Below are 18,021 nucleotides of genomic sequence, written 5' to 3'. Positions count from 1 at the left end.
TTTGGACAGTGGGCAGTTGTAGGACGACTTGCTATGGGTGAATTTCATTCTCTATTGCAGAGGTCCCTAACTCCACTTCCCACAAATCTAAGGTTCAGGTAAATCCAGTTAACTGCTAGCATAGTGCATAGCAAAGCAATCTGATAACCGACTATCCACTAGAGCAGAGGTCTCAAACATGCAGCCCCTGAAGCAGTCATCTGAGGCCCACAGTGCACCACGTCGCACTCCCTGCGATAGGTAGAAGGGGGAAGGCAGTGGCATGCATTAGGAGCATGCAATGGCTGTGTGCACAGGATCTGTGATGAGGTCACAGGAGGGGAGGAGTCAGAGGTCACATGATCAGGGGCTTCAGTGTATGCAGGACGCTAATGTCTGTGCTGGTTGTCATGGCGCTGGATGCAGGTAAGTTTATTTGTGGGTCAAGAGGGGTTTATAGGGTGGATGTAGCAGAGCCGAGTGTGTACAAGGTGTATGGAGCAGAGCCGTGTGTGTATGAGGACCGAGGTGTACGGAGCAGAGCCGCATGTGTATGAGGTGTGCGGAGTGGAGATGTGCGTGTATTTTGGCATGGCACCAGGGCCCATAACTTTGTAGTTACACCACTGCTCACGCTAGAAGAGAGGAGTGCGCCGCTCCGTAGTGGCTGTGGTCCTGCGTGATGACATCCCTCTGGTGCGTTGTAATGACATCACGCCAGCACACAGAGAGAAGAGGCGTGACTTTCCTCCCATTGCTGGATTTTGCAGGTGACTGTGGCTGTGCGTGTACAGCGAGATGATAGCGCCGGCTCACATGCAGAGCTGATAGTATCATCCGCTGAGGTTAACGCCCCGTCACACACAGCAATCTCTCTAGCGAGATCTCTGATTTTGTGACGCAACAGCGATCTCACCAGCGAGATCGCGGTGTGTGACGGGGATCAGCGACCGCCCCCCCTTGCCGGTTATTGCTGATCGTGCTCGATCGGCTTGGGTCGTTTTTCGATCTCTGGTCTCCTGCTGCTCAGCACGTATCGCGTGTGACAGCGAGAGACCAGCGATCAGCGACGCTGAACGCTGCTTTATAATGTAAACATCGGGTATCCAGGAGTCGCGCAGCTCTTAGATACCTGATGATTACCTTGGAAACAAGCGTGTATGCCGGTTTCCAAGGTAAACAGCGGGTATCCAGGAGTCGCGCGGCTCCTGGATAACCGATGTTTACATTATAAACCAGTGTTCAGCATCGCTGGTCCTGATCACTGGGGCTGTCTTGTGACAGCTCACCAGCTATCAGCCTAAGGATGTCCCAGCAATCCCATCATGTCGTATCGTTTGTGGGATCACTGGGACATTGTTATGTCAACCTATTTAAACGGCCACGATCGGTATTAGCACCGATGGCAGCCGTTTAACCCCTTAGATACCGCTATCAATTGTGACTGTATTAAGTTTGAAAGGAATGCGGCCCGCCAGCTTAAATTTTTTTTATGTGCGGCCCATTTACTCTGCCGAGTTTGAGACCCCTTCACTAGAGAACGAAATTCACCCAATGTACAGAGTCACTGCTGCCCCAAAAAAGATTGAATAAAACAACCAGCATGTATTTGTTGTTTTATTGCGTGGAAATAGGCTGTGAGATTTTTTTTTTTTTTTTTACAGGCTAGGTTTTATTTTTACATGGTGTGTTTTTTAATACAGATCCCATGGTCTTGTGGATCCGCCGGCTCATGTGCGCAAGTATGTACATTACCTATCAGTGTCTTACATTTGCCAATATGTATAAAAAATTTTATTCACTTCTTGGTGTCTATGGGTAAATTACCTTACTTGATGCAATACGCAGTCACACTGTGTCAGTGATACCACATGGAATGGTGTGAAGTGTACCATTTTGTCATGTCTGCAACTTTTTGAGTGCTTTATGAATGTGTTAGGCCGTATTCCCTTTGACAATAGTTGCACGGTGCATCACCAGTCTTATACTGCTTTTTTTTAGAAAATATACGAGGGCATACCTGACCTGCCCAGTTTGCTCTAAAGTATCAGAGCGACTGGACAGACATCTATACAGAGTGTGCATGACCAAGAATTCTGCCGAGGAGAGGAAAGCCACTATTGCTGATGCAAGGGCCAGAGTTAGAAAAATCTCATCCAAAGGGACAAGCATAGACGAGGACGACATTAAGTCTCTTGAAACATTGGCTAACGTAATCCCTTTCCTTGAGGATAGAGGGTTCCTCATAGTCCGGAAGCCAACTGCGGCCAGGTAGGCTCCACTTTTTCATATCAATGTTCTGGCTATATCACATGACTTTGTATATTTACTATATTAGTGTTGAATGACTGATCGACCCAACTTCAGGATGGATCAGGCGCTTTTTTGGCAGACTGGGTTTAAGGTTAGGGCCGATCACTGATTGTCGGTCAGATTGGGTCGATGCTTTTGACCCCATCTAACCCAGGATGGCTCATCACCATTTGATATGCATGTCCGTTAATCAGGTGGCTTTTTATAAATTTACAGTACTGTCCAACTTGAGGAGCAGACTGCAGGTGCCAGCAGCACTACCCCTGCGGTGAAATTTGAAGTGGTCCAGGAGAGCGAGATGTCCGAGAGTGTGTGTCAGTCAGTCAGTCTGTCTGTCTGTCTTAAACTCACACATAATGCTTTCTCTCCTCGCAGTGCCAGTGCCGTGCATCCCTCTGCTCAATCAACTCAAGTATCTCTTTCAAGAGAAGACTACCAGAGATCACCTGTACAGTGAGTTTTTTGCTTAGTCTTTTCATTAGGATACACTCAGCATTCAGTTAAAGGGGTTGTCCGGGCTTTTCCTAAAATCTGTGTATCTAGGCTACAAAATGCTGACAGTTTGTAAGTTACACCCTGTTAGTATTTTGGATGGTTAACCAGATATCACAATTCAGCATTTGTGGAGGAGCAGCACAGCCTCCATCTAAATCCCTGATTTTTGGTCAGATAGGGTCAAATGCATCGACCCAATCTAACCCAGGATCGCGCATTGCAATTTGATATACATGTCCGTTAATCAGGTGGCTTTTTTATAAATTTACAGTACTGTCAAACTTGAGGAGCAGACTGCAGGTGCCAGCAGCACTACCCCTGCGGTGGAATTTGAAGTGGTCCAGGAGAGCGAGATGTCCAAGAGTGTGTAAGTGTCAGTCAGTCTGTGTCAGTCTGTCTAACTCACACATAATGCTTTCTTTCCTTGCAGTGCTAGTGCCGTGCATCCCTCTGCTCAGTCAACTCAAGTATCTCTTTCAAGAAACTGCCAGAGATTGCCTGTACAGTGAGTTTATTGCTTAGTCTTTTCATTAGGATACACTCAGCATTCACAGTTAAAGTTGTCCGGGCTTTTCCTAAAATCTGTGTATCTAGGCTGCAAAATGCTGACAGTTTGTAAGTTACACCCCGTTAGTATTTTGCATAATTACTTCGATATCACAATTCAGCTTGTGTGGAGGAGCCCGTATAGAGGCATATTTGTTTTAGAGCCTGGCTGTAACATCATAACTGGTCGTTTACACCCAGTCTCCAGCATTTGCTGATTGTCATACTAACTTTTTAGGAATGAGCAAGCAGGTCCAGCCACACCCAAACCAAAAGACTCACCAGTTATTATAGACGAGGAATGGGAAATGGTGAGTGTGGGAAGTCCAGTCCGCACGGATCCTCAGGTAATGGATGATGAAGAATTAGGAGACTTACCAGTGGAGAAGGATTCTAGTGAATGCCAGAGTGATGAAGAGGACGAGGAGGACGAAGTGTCGTCCGGTGAAGAATACACCTTCTCTGATGAGCAGGAATCCGCCATCTCCTCTGAGCATGAATCCAATGACGGGTCTGATGAGGACCTGAACAGGTGAGGAAATCTGCACCGTCTCTTTCTTTTCTCATCTGTTATTTTTTTTTTTTATGTAACAAAGTCTGAACCATTGTTCTTTCATCCTACATTATAGAGCCCTAAAAAGAAAATGGACTGGGCTAAAATTACGCATGAAAAAAGCCGGTTTATATAAGCGTTTTGCAGATAGTCATTCAGTTCTGATGGGTTTTGCGCAATATTTAAAGACATACGTGGTGTCAATGAAGAAGATCAAGCAGAAGGTGGCAAATGTGTTGAGGTTTCTTTATTATATGAATAATGACTGCTTGCATTTAGATTTTGTAATGGACATTCAGAAGGCACGGTCGTTCTTTGGTAAGCTGCAGGAAGTCGGGCTCTCAAGCCAGACATCATGCAATTATTTAAAAAACTTGAAAAGATTCCTGCGTTATCAGCAAAGAGCAACCAATCTGGCTCATGAAGACAAAAAGCTGTATAAAGCCTACAAAATTTTTGATACCGTGATCAAGGAAATCCAAACGTCGCTGGCAAAAGGAGTCTCAAAGGAGGTGGTCAGCAACAGGCGAGTTATGAGCTTATATGAATGTGTGTATATTTTGTTCCAATCACTCTTTTGTCCCCCCCCAAAAAAAAATAATAATGAGAAAAGTGTTCTAGCAGTGATCATTTTATTGGATAACCAGAAAAAAAAATATATTTGCAATTTTTCCTTTTCCAAACATTTTATTGGGGTTTTAACAATATAAAGCAAGGGAAAGGAGAGAGGGGGGAGGGGTAAGGGACAAAACAGGGAAAAGGACCAGGTGGCCCCAAATGTCAAAATAGACAAAAGATAACAAGTCATATAAAACACTTGTAACATATAACAATGTGAACAGTAATTACAATGAATACCCATTTCACCAGAATTACAATAAAAGGTAAAGTGAATGGAGTGCTCCCTAGGGAAACGCAATTTTTCCAAGCTCAAAAGGTGTATATTTTGTTAATCGCTCTTTTGTCCCCAGGGTTTTCACATGGCCGTATGTAACCATATGTTTTCTCCATCTTAGGTTTGACGCATTAACCACAACGCATTTGAAGCCAGCGGAATATCTAAAGATCTTAAATGTGGCCAAGAACTCCTTTTCGAAATCACTCCAATATATAAAAGGTGGTAGCAAAAAAATATCATCAGCTGAACGTCCTGTACTATTTGGAGACCCTTCTGGTCTTAAAACATGGACAGCGCCCGGGCGTAATTCAAAATCTTACAGTACGTAACCACCTTCTCTGCCTCATCACCTCAAATGACACCTGTCACTTAAAACTTTCACATCTGTCTTCCCTCACAGGTTTCAGAGTGGGACAGAAGGTTGCCTTACTCATTTCAGGGGGGAGACTACATAGTAGTCGATGTGAAGGCACACAAGACATCCGCCCAACAAGTGGCATGCTTTGCGCTTTCTCCAACTGAACAAGAAGTAAGATTTCGCAAAGTATCCTTTCCTCATGGAAAATCCCAGAGTTCCTCGCTATCTTACCATGTTTGTATTTGTTTTTGCTTTTACAGTGGCTAGAGGTGTATTTTGACAAAATACGACCCGTTCTGGTCAATGAAAACTCGCCAAATAATTTCTTCCTTTCGACCACAGGGGGGGCCATATATAATGTGTCCAATGACATAACGCGCTATCATACAAGGTAAGATTTAGAAAATCTTTCTGAAAACCTATGTACAGAGCTATGTGTTTGATTCTCTACATTTCATTCTAGGTTTGAGCTTCCCTCTGTAACCAGCCAAATGATTCGAAAAGTCATCGAATCCTGGACCATCTCCAGATTAAAAGACTCAGAAAAACATCTATTTGCAAGATATCTTGGCCACTCCAACGAGACAGCAGAGAGGAACTACAGGGAAAACACCCTAGAAAGCGTTTGTCATGGCCACACTCTTGTGCTTCGATCGTGGGATGAGGAAATGAATGAACAAGCCTGCACATCAAGGTATTATTTAACTGTAAAATACAAACTGAAACCTGCTTTGTAACAAAATGTGATGTTTTCCCTTCACCCATGACAGCACCACATGAGAGAGGGATCCGCCCCGCCAGGACAGGAACCTACTGAAACATAAGGGGCGGCACCTCTCCCCCGCTTCAGTTGGGTTCCTGTCCTGGAAAGGAATCCCTCTGACAGCGGCGGTGCCTGTCAGGATGAAAGACCCAGGGCCGTCCCGGCGTGTAGAGTCCGCAGGGCTGTCTTACCTGCGACGCCGGCCGTCGGCAGCTGGTAGCGCAGTCCCCGGGGTTTTGCCTGATTCGGGCCCCGGGTTCGTGCGGGCACATCCTGATGTCCTCCCTTCGGAGGTTCCTCCACGTGCCGCCCTCCCCCTGCGCGCGCCCTTCCTTCGCCTGCATGCAGGGGAAGTCGGGGGCGGAGACCGGCGTCTGACGTCAGCGGCGCAGAGGATTCTGGGAGCGCGACCCCTGACGTCATCAGGACGCGACGGTCATAGCGCCGGGCGCGGCGCCGGCCAGGTGGCTGGCGGTCGCGGGGGGAGGGGTAATGAGGGGCTCACTCACCGATAAAGAGGGAGCAGAAGCGGCTGCAGGGGTGACAATGGCGTCTCAGGAGGATCGCTCACCATCCCCATTGTCTCTGCCCCATCGCAAGCTTCTGGTCGCAAGAGCCGCTCGAGCGGCAAAAGCAGCAGCCGTCCAAGTCACCGATCGAGGGATTCCTCGAGGTCAAAAGAGCGCAGAGCGCATGCTCCTTCGCAGCCTCAGAGCCAGGTACCGGTCTTTCCTGGGTGGTGAGTGATCTCCGTGAAAGTTAGACAACATTATAATAGGCCTTCCTATGTCTTTTTTTTTTTCTCTCCTTCCCTTTACTTAGAGAGGCAAAAAAGCTATAAGTAAAAAGAAAAACAGAGAATGTGCAATATGCCGCAGCCCTTTAGCGAAAGATTGCCAAAAGGACTTATGTGTCAGCTGTATCCAGCGGACTATGGCTGAAGAGGTGCCGAGCCTGGCAACAAACCTCAGATCCATAATAAAATCTGAGGTACAGGGCTCGCTTAAAAAATTATTAAAAAAGAAGAGCAAGAGTAGGAAAGCCTCCCCGAGTTCCTCGTCAGGCTCCTCTTCTTCAGAGTATCAAGTGGAGCACGGGTCATCTTCATCCTCAGACAGTGATACGGGGGGCAGACCTTGCTTTCCAGTAGAAGATACGGACGCTCTCCTTAAAGCCATCAGGTCCACTATGGGCCTGCAGGAGGAGAAAATAGAGAGATCGCTGGAGGATGTAATGTTTGGCGGCCTGCAAGAAAGGAAGGTTCAGGCCCTAATCGAGAGAGAGTGGAAGAAACCGTAGAGGTCAGGTAGCCTTCCCTCCTCTTCAAAGCGAAGATACCCCTTTGAGGCTAAGGACACGGACGTCTGGGACAAGGTCCCAAAGATTGACGCGGCAGTGTCTAGGTCTTCTAAGAAGTCGGCCCTGCCCCTGGAGGATTCAGGGGTTTTGAGAGACCCCTTGGATAAAAAAGCGGACTCATACCTAAGGCACACTTGGGAGGCAGCGGCAGGGGGTCTGAAACCAGCAATAGCCGGCACCTGTACAGCCCGGTCATTAATGGTCTGGTTGCAACAGCTTGAAGAAAAATTAGTCTCCAAAGTACCAAGAGAAAAAATATTAGGAGAAATGTACCTGCTACACGGAGCTGCCGCCTTCTTGGCTGACACCTCCGCCGACTCAATGAGGTTAACGGCAAGAGCAGCGGGGCTATCGAACGCCGCAAGACGGGCGTTATGGCTCAAAGGCTGCCCTGGGGACATTCAATCTAAAGCAAAATTATGCTCGTCACCATGTGATGGGCAGTTCCTGTTTGGGAAAAACCTGGATGACATCCTGGAGAAAGCCGGTGATAAAAAGAAGGGCTTCCCCAGATTCATGGGTGATCAAAGAAGACCGCCCTTTCGGAGGGGAAGGTTCAATCGAGGCCGTCCCCCGGGAGAGCGAAAAAGGTGGGACGACAAGAGGAAAAAAGAACCAGGGTTCATGTTTGGGGGAACTTCCTCAACCGCCAAAAAATCCCCGCAATGACACCAGCCCTCCTGTGGGGGGAAGATTGAGGTTCTTTTCCCAAGAATGGGAGAAAATATCGGCCAACAATTGGATTCTGAACATTATAAAGAATGGCCTAAAAATCCCCTTCTTCTAGCATCCAAGAGCTTCATTTGTGGTAACCCCCATCAGGAAGGAACCAGGAGAGCAGTTAGCCATAGAGACAGAAATCTTAGGACTGTTGGAGAAACGAGTTCTGATAGAGGTCCCAAAAGATCAAGAGAGAAGGGGGTTCTATTCTCCCCTCTTCCTAATAAAAAAACCCGATCTTTCCTTCAGAACAATAATAAATCTGAGGCGCCTCAATCAATGGATCATGAACCAAACATTCAAAATGGAATCAGTGACTTCGGCCATAAAGCTGTTACACCACAACTGCTTCATGGCCGTAATAGATTTGAAGGATGCCTATTACCATATCCCGATGCACCAAGAATACCAGAAATACCTGAGGGTAGCCCTATACATCCAGGGCGACCTCAGGCATTTTCAATTTACAGCTCTTCCGTTCGGCATCTCCATAGCGCCAAGGATTTTTACAAAAGTAATAGCAGAGATGACAGCTTTCCTTCGAATCCACAATGTGATTATGGTGCCTTACTTGGACGATTTTCTGGTCATTGGCAATTCAGAACATCACTGCGCACATCAGGTAGACAAGATAACAGAGACCCTGCAAAAACTGGGTTGGATGGTAAACTTAAAAAAATCAAAACTTCAACCCCTAAGGAAACAGACATTTCTAGGTTTTGTCTTGGACTCCGACCGACAAGTTTGTCTCTTGCCAGAGAAAAAACTAGAGAAGGTGAGAGAAATGACTCTTACGGCAATACAGCATCCTCACATGACCCTAAGAAAGGCAATGTCCCTGTTGGGCACGCTAACAGCCTGTATCCTGGCGGTCAACTGGGCACAGTTTCATACCCGACAACTGCAGGTGGAAATCTTGTCAGCCCAGAAATGATTAAAAGGGTATTTAGAAGGGAAGCTGGAACTTTCCGAAAATTGGTGGCTAGACGGCACAAATTTAGCAGGGTGGACTTTGTGGCACAGGCCCGTGTCCGATGTAATATTGACAGACGCAAGCTCCTCGGGATGGGGGGCACACCTGAGAGAACATATAGCCCAAGGGTCCTGGAGTCACATAGAGCAGAAGGCTTCCTCCAACTTAAGAGAGTTGAGAGCGATAAACAGAGCCCTAGATACATTCATTCCCATGTTACAGGGCCAAAACGTCCGAATTATGTCAGACAACAGGGTGGCAGTGGCGTATGTCAACCACCAGGGAGGGACAAGGTCAAACTCCCTAATGGACGAAGCCAAAAGAATCTTCCTCAAGGCAGAACAACATCTAACCTCCCTGAAGGCCCTACATATCAAAGGGACAGAAAATGTTCAAGCCGACTTTCTAAGCCGCAACAAGTTAAAACAGGGAGAGTGGGCCTTAAATCGGGTAATATTCCAAAGGATAGTACAGTTATGGGGGCAGCCGGTAATCGACCTCTTTGCCACCAAAAGCAACCGGCAAGTAAAGAGGTTCTGCTCATTGAACCCAGGGGAAAACCCGTGGGCAGTAGATGCTCTACAAATCCCGTGGTCGTTCAAACTGGGCTATGCCTTTCCCACAGTAGCGTTAATCCCGGCAGTGATAAAAAAGATAAGAGACGAGCAAGCCAGAGTAATCCTCATAGCCCCGTTCTGGCCAAAAAGGCCGTGGTTTTCACTGCTACAAATGATGTCTCTCTCGGACCCGTGGGTACTGCCAGAAATTCCAGATTTATTAGCTCAGGGGCCGATATTCCACAAACAAGTCAAGGGGCTCCATCTGACGGCGTGGAATTTGAGAGGGCACTTTTGAGAGATAAAGGGTTTTCCCCGGGATTGGTGACTACTCTAATGAAAAGTAGAAAACCAATAACAACCAACATATTTGGCAGGACGTGGAAGAAATTCCTACAATTCCTGGGAAAACCGTTAGGTCAAGAACCTCCAATCGAATCCATCTTGGAGTTCTTGCAGGCAGGCCTAGAGCTAGGCCTGGCGGTAAATACCCTCAAAGTACAGGTTTCAGCGCTGGGGGCATTATACAATTGCAATATAGCGGCAAACAGATGGGTAGCCAGGTTTATAAAATCTTGCCACAGATCTAGGCCAATTTCCTTACCGAAAATAGCTCCATGGGATCTAAATCTGGTACTGGAATCCCTTACGAAGGAGCCGTTTGAACCCTTACAGCAGATTTCAACTAAAAATCTTACCCTAAAAACCATCATTCTGGTAGCTCTAACGTCGGCACGTAGGGTTAGTGACTTGCAGGCCCTTTCAGTCAACCCACCATATACACAGATATACCAGGATAGGGTGGTTATGAGAACAGACCCTGCTTACTTGCCGAAAGTAGTAACTAACTTTCACCGAAACCAAGAAATTGTCCTCCCTTCCTTTTGCGAAAATCCGAAAAACCCAGGGGAGGAAAAGTTTCATAGCCTAGACGTTAAAAGAGCCTTAGTAGAGTATATGTCTATAACCACTCAGTGGAGGAGGTCCCAGTCCCTATTTGTAGCCTTCCAGGGTGCTAGGAAAGGTTATGGAGTGTCAAAGGGGACTATTGCCCGATGGATTAGGGAGGCCATTAGTGTAGCCTATTCAGTTAGTGGCGTCCCGGTTCCTGACGGCATCAAGGCTCATTCCACCAGAGCCGTGGCGACCTCCTGGGCTGAGAAAGCAGAGGTATCAATAGAGCAAATTTGTAAGGCCGCTACCTGGGCCTCACCCTCAACTTTCTTTAGACACTATAGACTAAATCTATCCTCCTCGGCTGACTTGACCTTTGGTAGAAGAGTGCTGCAAGCGGTGGTCCCTCCCTAAGGTGTCGAAGTCTCCAGAATCTCTCATGTGGTGCTGTCATGGGTGAAGGGAAAACCACCATGGTTACTTACCGGTAGCCGGTTTTTCCGGAACCCATGACAGCACCCGTATATTTCCCCCCCTTTTTCACCGTTTGGGTGTGCACAATAGTCGGGTGTTTTTGTGTGATGTGGTGTTGGATAAATATGTAACTAACCGGGAAGTCCTCTCAAATGCTCTGTAATCCAACTGAAGCGGGGGAGAGGTGCCGCCCCTTATGTTTCAGTAGGTTCCTGTCCTGGCGGGGCGGATCCCTCTCTCATGTGGTGCTGTCATGGGTTCCGGAAAAACCGGCTACCGGTAAGTAACCATGGTGGTTTTCTAAAGGTGCCATCACACAGCGATCTCGCTAACGAGATCGCTGTGACGTGACGGAGGCAGGACCGCAGCGGCATCGCTGGCGAAATGTCAAACATGACTATCTCACCAGCGAGCATGATCTTACCAGCGACTCTGACAAGGCGGACCTCCATAGGGGTCCGCTTTGCAGAGTCGCTGGAAGGTGTCGCACACAGCGATCAGCCCGCCAAGCGGGAGATCGCCAGGCCATTCCTGAACGAGCAGCGATCTCCCAGCAGGGGCCTGATCGCTGCTTTGTGTCACACACAGCGACATCGCTAGCGTCACCAAAACGGTGACGTAGAAGCGATGTCGCTATGTGAGACGTGGCCTTTAGACTTCTAAAGAGCTGCAGAAGAGGGCACCAGAGAACCTTTGATTAGACAGTTAAAGGTATACTAATTCAATACTATGATTCAACCAAATTGATGACAATCTTGGGGAAAAAAAAGGTTTCTTTAAAAAGGTGCATAAGAAAGATCTAAGCCATGATCAGCATGACTCCCAGTTAGCACTTCTCACATGCATCAGGCATGCTTATTCATGAGACATTGTCTAGATTATGAATAAGCATGCATCTTGCACGTGAAATGCGTTGACTGGGGTCACACTGATATGTCACATTGATTTTTGTTATGCACCTTTAAAGAAACAGAAAAAAAAATCCATTCGTTTTGAGCCAGATTGTCATCTATTGTGAAACTGTGTTTATGGTCGAGGCAGGGCTGATGTGCAGGCTCCATATGGATTGGAGAATAGTGATGAGTGGTGAGCTGGCTTAAAATGATTTCAATACTGAGATGCCAATCTAATGGGTGCACTCCTTAAGAGCTCTAATACTCATGTTTTTATTTCAGGGCAGGTTTAGGCTCTTCACCCAGCACTGAAACACTGTCAAGGGCGGGCCAGTCGCTAAATAGGAGCTCCTCCAGGTAATTATGGAACATGCTTATGTACATTGAGAGAACTGGTGTGAGAGAACTGGTGTTAAAGTACAGCCATTTAATGTGATAGCCAGGGCATGTTTGTTTATGAAAACTGTAAAGCATTAAGACAATTCACATCATTTAGAGCAGGTATCTCTAACTCCAGACCTCGAGAGCCGCAAACAGTGCAGGTTTTCAGGATTTCCTTAATCGTCACCTGTGCAATGCTAAGGAAATCCTGCACTGTTTGTGGCCCTCGAGGCCTGAGGTTTGAGATCCCTGCTCTAAATGATGGGAAGTGTCTTTATACTCTACAGTTTTCAGAAACAAACATGTTCTGGCACCATCAGTGTCCGTGCACATCTGAGTCACGCTCCTACAGCATCTGCCTGACAGACCAAGCGCTCGCTCAGCGCCCGGTCCGTTTGGCCACTCAAACGGCCTGACACTGATTCACTGCCAATAGGTATCACATATCTGCCAACTGTTGCTGCGCGTAAGGGTACCCTCATGTTAAAATAAAGACATAAAAAAAGTAATGCATACTAACACTCAGTATGTTTTCCTTTAAAGCACTGAAGGACCCAGCCCTTCTCGTCCGAGGATGAACCCTGTGGTCCTGCTCAAGCGTTTGCCTAATTTATAAAAGGGACAGAACTGTTTTGTTTGACTATGGACTCTGAAGAAACGAGTATGGAGAAGGGGTGGAATGTTCAGGCTTGAAAGCTTGACACTTTTACATGGGCTCTATCCATGCATCTGACCCACCGTTCTTTATATGTGTGCACTTTATATATTAAAAGTTTGTGAGCTATATTGTTATTTTATTCTATAATAAGGTTATTTTACTGTGTAAGTGTTTGTACTATCACTTATAATTGCTTCTCAACTATTCTGTCCATCCTGGTTGCTTCTGACCAGAAAATGTGACTGCCTCAGCCAATCACAGGCCATAGTTAACCGGATTTACCCAAAGTTCATTTTCCCTAAACTGGGTAAATCCAGTTAATTTGTATCATATAGCGCAGTCGGTAACCGAAGTCCACTTTTCCCTAATCCGGTGAACGACTGCACCATATGCTACTACTTAACCGGAATTACTCAAAATGAAGGGACTTTGTCGTTTTTTAGACACTGGGTCACTTCCACTGTCACAGGTGCGGACATTCAGGTGTCTGATGCCTGTCCCAGCTGCCCAGGGGGGAGACGGCCTCTGCTGGCTCACGCCAAACATATACATATATACTCAAACCAAGGAAGAAGATAGCCGGGTTGCGTTATACTACTTAACCGGAATTACTCAAAATGAAGGGACTTTGTCGTTTTTTAGACCCTGGGTCACTTCCACTGTCAGAGGTCCGGGCATTCAGGTGTCTGATACCCGTCTCAGCTGGCCCGGGAGGACACCACCACCAGCAGCCGCGTCTCAGCTGGCCCGGGGGGACACCACCACCAGCAGCCGCGTCTCAGCTGGCCCGGGGGGACACCACCACCAGCAGCCGCGTCTCAGCTGGCCCGGGGGGACACCACCACCAGCAGCCGCGTCTCAGCTGGCCAGGGGGGACACCACCACCAGCAGCCGAGTCTCAGCTGGCCAGGGGGGACACCACCACCAGAAGCCGCACCCCAGCAGGCCAGGTGGGACACCACCACTAGAAGCCGCGTCCCAGCTGGCCAGGTGGGACACCACCAAGGTGCTTTGGAGCCAGCAATGCATAATTTTTGGTCTTTGTATTTAAAAAAGTACATATATGATGTTCCGGTCAGCCTTCTCTGCAGCTTTTCCGCACTTTGATGGTCCATAAGTACGCCGTGATAGTCACATACCACTTGACCCTTTTTAAAAGCATAGATGGTCTTTACGGTACGTCCACCTTTGCCAGTGTCTTCAGTTGCAATTAGTCCCTTCCATTTCTGTGTTAACACAAGCTCTTTGATCGCCTCATCTTTAAAATTGGGCTTGTGCCTTCGCCCATGGGGTTTCCAAGCGCTTTGCACTTCTTTTACGTCTGGAATATTTGTGTCCCATCCCTGTTCTTTAGCATACTTCGCCAATTCTTTTTTGTTGGGGACTCTCTTGAAATATTCTAAATAGGAAAAAAACACAGCACACATATTTTCTATATAAGCATGGGCCTGGAACAGTGCCATCTACTGTAGATAGATTGGAATGGGGGAGTGTAAACTTTACAAACTTACCAACAGCATCTGTTGATCTTAATTTTTTCTGATTGAAGAGCCCTTTTGCAGAAATTTTGCATGCGTTGAGAATCGTATATTGCTACTGGGTGCATATCTGTCAGCTTCTGAAACAGACTGCGTGGACACAGTTTCCTCATCACTGCTTTGTTCCTCTTCACTGTGGCCCTCTGTGCTCGACCCTTCACTGCTGTCCGATCCCTGTGCATCGCTGGTCCTTGGCCTCTTGGAGACACTTTCTCTGTGAAGTCAAAATAAGAGAAGTTATGTTAAAAGGTTTTTCAAGGACTTTAATGATTTGAGCTTTTTAAATGCCTCTATTTTTTCTCTTGACATTGTCATATAGTGTATTTTCAAAATTAACTCAGGAAACATCAGGGAAATCACTGGAGTGAATAAGACCATTGAACTGAAATAGTCATTGCTCAAATCTGATGCTATGGAAGGTGGTTGGTGGGGCTGATTGTGTATTCAGGGTGCTTTCACACTGGCGTTTCATCCTGATCAGGATTTGTGCAGAGGCATCTGCATCAGGATATTCTCCGCATCCTGATGCAAACATATGTCACAAAATCCTGATCAGGATGTAGTTGGAATGTGAACTTCTGACCTCTGGGGCAGAGGAGATTGGAGGGAGAATAGAGGATAGATGGGAGAAAGAAGATATACTGGCAAATGTAAAAAAATAAAATATGATGCGTTCCTATGTTAAGTATAGGGAGAAGATCTGCATCAGGATTGCTACGCATACCAACGCACACCACTCAAACGCAGATGTGAAACCAGCCTCAGTTAGGACTCTTACCCAGATGTTTCCTAAGACAGTATGGGGGCATCACAACACATTAGGAGACCCCTATCAGAGGACAATAAAATATCCAGACTCTTTATCTATGAACTGGTCCAATATTTATGTTTCTCCCTCTCCCATAATCATTATTCTGCTTCATGTCACTTGTCTCATCTATTGCATTTTTTCTGTGCTGTATTGTGCATAAATGTGACTCTTCAGATTTTGTATTAGTCTATGCCTGATGAAGAGACCTGAGTAGTCTCGAAAGCTGCAATGTGTTACCATCTTTTCAGTTAGCCATTAAAAGGTATCAACCACTGAGGACTCTCAATTCTGAATATTTTTCTATCTGCTGGCTAACACGGTACAAAGATATACATCTTTCCTGTATTGGAATGAATAAGACCATTGAACTGAAATAGTCATTGCTCAAATCTGATACTATGGAAGGTGGTTGGTTGGGCTAATTGTGTATTCAGGGTGCTTTCACACTGGCGTTTCATCCTGATCAGGATACATTCCTATGTTAAGTATAGGGAGAAGATCTGCATCAGGATGCATCAGGATTGCTACGCATACAAACGCACACCACTCAAGCACAGATGTGAAACCAGCCTCAGTTAGGACTCTTACCCAGATGTTTCTCCTTCCTTGCTTTCCTCCATTTTCACCAATTGTTTCATTCAACTAAATCCGTCAAGACAATCTGGTGCCCGAGGGTCTCATAGTATAGATAATCAGCTGTGAGGGAACGAGTGTCCTTTGGCATCTCATCTGCCCAATACTTATATGCAGAAATCGCCTTTTGGTACGTCATAACGGGCAGCTTGAACCTGAGAAGAAAGGAATTGTTAGTATGGGCAAAGGCCCCTTTACATGCAGAGATATTTGTTCAAAGATTGGTCGGTAGATCTCTGATGGCTGTGAAATCATGGATGTATTATTTCATTTGTACCCAGCCACAAACCTGGCCAGGGGGGACACCACCAGCCACGTCCCAGCTGGCCGGGGGGGACACCACCACCAGCAGCTGCATCCCAGCTGGCCAGGGGGGACACCACCACCAGCAGCTGCGGCCCAGCGGGCCAGGGGGGACAGCACCACCAGCAGCCGCATCCCAGCTGGCCAGGGGGGACACCACCACCAGCAGCCACGTCCCAGCTGGCCAGGGGGAGACACCACCAGCAGCCACGTCCCAGCTGGCCAGGGGGAGACACCAACACCAGCAGCCGTGTCCCCCCTGGCCAGCTGGGGCATGGCTTCTGGTGGTGGTGTCCCCCCTGGCCAACTGGGACGCAGCTACTGGTGGTTGTATCCCCCCTGGCCAGCTGGGACGCGGCATGGTGTCCCCCTAGCCAGCTGGGACATCTGCTGTGGTGGTGTCCCCCCTGGCCAGCTGGGACGTGGCTGCTGGTGGTGGTGTTCCCCGCTGGCCAGCTGGGATGAGGCTGCTGTTGGTGGTGTCCCCCCTAGCCAGCTAGGACGCGGCTGCTGGTGGTGGTGGTGTCACCCCTGGCCAGCTGGGCCGCGGCTGCTGGTGGTGGTGTACGCCCTGGCCAGCTGGGCCATGGCTGCTGGTGGTAGTGTCCCCCCTGGCCAGCTGGGCCGCGGCTGCTGGTGGTGGTGTCCCCCCTGGCCAGCTGGGACGCGGCTGCTGGTGGTGGTGTTCCCCGCTGGCCAGCTGGGACGCGGCTGCTGTTGGTGGTGTCCCCCCCTGGCCAGCAAGGACGCGGCTGCTGGTGGTGGTGGTGTCACCCCTGGCCAGCTGGGATGCGGCTGCTGGTGGTGGTGGTGTTACCCCTGGCCAGCTGGGACGCGGCTGCTGGTGGTGGTGGTGTTACCCCTGGCCAGCTGGGGCGCGGCTGCTGGTGGTGGGGTCCCCCCTGGCCAGCTGGGCCGCGGCTGCTGGTGGCGGTGTCCCCCCTGGCCAGCTGGGACGTGGCTGCTGGTGGTGGTGTCCCCCCTGGCCAGCTGGGACGGGGATGCTGGTGGTGTCCCCCCTGACCAGCTGGGACGCGGCTGCTCTTGGTGGTGTCCCCCCTGGCCAGCTGGGATGGGTATCAGACACCTAAATGCCCGCACCTCTGAAAGTGGAAGTGACCCAGGGTCTAAAAAACGACAAAGTCCCTTCATTTTGAGTAATTCCGGTTAAGTAGTATAACGCAACCCAGCTATCCTCTTCTTCCTTGGTTTGAGTATATATGTATATGTATATGTGTGTATGTGTATGGCGTGAGCCAGCAGAGGCGTCTCCCCCCTGGGCAGCTGGTACGGGCATCAGACACCTGAATGCCCACACCTCTGACAGTGGAAATGACCCAGGGTCTAAAAATGACAAAGTCCCTTCATTTTGAGTAAATCCGGTAAATTAGTAGCATATGGTGCCATCCTTAAGCGGATTTACCCAAAGTTTATTGATAAGGAATTGGCAGGGCCTTGGGACCGATAGAGAGCCCTAGTCAATCTGAGGCTAATCACATAGAATGTCCAGTGTCCACAAGTGTCTGCAGAAATTCAAAATCTCCCTTATCCTGTAGTCACTTTTTTCACACCTGTGCCATCGAGCCTGTGACATAGCACTCTGATATTCAGTGGGCCTCACACAATCCAAGTGTCCAGTGTCCACAAGTGTCTGCAGAAATTCAAAATCTCCCTTATCCTGTAGTCACTTTTTTCACACCTGTTGCATCGAGCCTGTGACATAGCGCTCTGATATTCAGTGGGCCTCCCACAATCCAAAAGTGTCCAGTGTCCACTAGTGTGTGCAGAAAATCTAAATCTCCCCTGTCCTATAGACACCTTGTACCTTGTTTTACATTACTATATAGTTTGTTGGATTTTGTCTACATTTCTACCAAAAATGAGGAAGGCTGGTGGAAGAGGCCGTGGAATTGGGCGGGGGT

The 18,021-nt window shown here is 48.0% G+C and overlaps 1 protein-coding gene across 2 annotated transcripts; it reads left to right on the top strand.

The window, feature by feature from the left end:
* Positions 1–332: 332 nt before the first annotated feature.
* On the top strand, positions 333–12,123 carry LOC141059345 (uncharacterized). 2 transcript variants are annotated; one of them, XM_073555668.1, is made up of 13 exons: positions 333–405; positions 1,683–1,721; positions 1,981–2,250; positions 2,668–2,745; positions 3,059–3,154; positions 3,218–3,292; positions 3,572–3,865; positions 3,963–4,412; positions 4,903–5,105; positions 5,185–5,313; positions 5,403–5,533; positions 5,606–5,836; positions 12,058–12,123. In XM_073555668.1, exons 1-10 carry the CDS (start codon positions 359–361, stop codon positions 5,304–5,306), a joined length of 1,674 nt encoding a protein of 557 aa, XP_073411769.1. In that variant the 5' UTR covers positions 333–358; the 3' UTR covers positions 5,307–5,313; positions 5,403–5,533; positions 5,606–5,836; positions 12,058–12,123. The 2 variants fall into 2 exon arrangements, with proteins under 2 accessions (XP_073411769.1, XP_073411770.1); XM_073555669.1 differs by lacking the exon at positions 3,218–3,292.
* Positions 12,124–18,021: the final 5,898 nt, after the last annotated feature.

Source organism: Dendrobates tinctorius, unplaced genomic scaffold (genome assembly GCF_039654945.1).
Source record: "Dendrobates tinctorius isolate UK_male_01 unplaced genomic scaffold, ASM3965494v1 ptg000227l, whole genome shotgun sequence".
Classification (NCBI taxonomy): domain Eukaryota; kingdom Metazoa; phylum Chordata; class Amphibia; order Anura; family Dendrobatidae; genus Dendrobates; species Dendrobates tinctorius.
The sequence above is the reverse complement of the archived record's forward strand: the minus strand, read 5'-3'. Positions and strand labels throughout refer to the sequence as shown.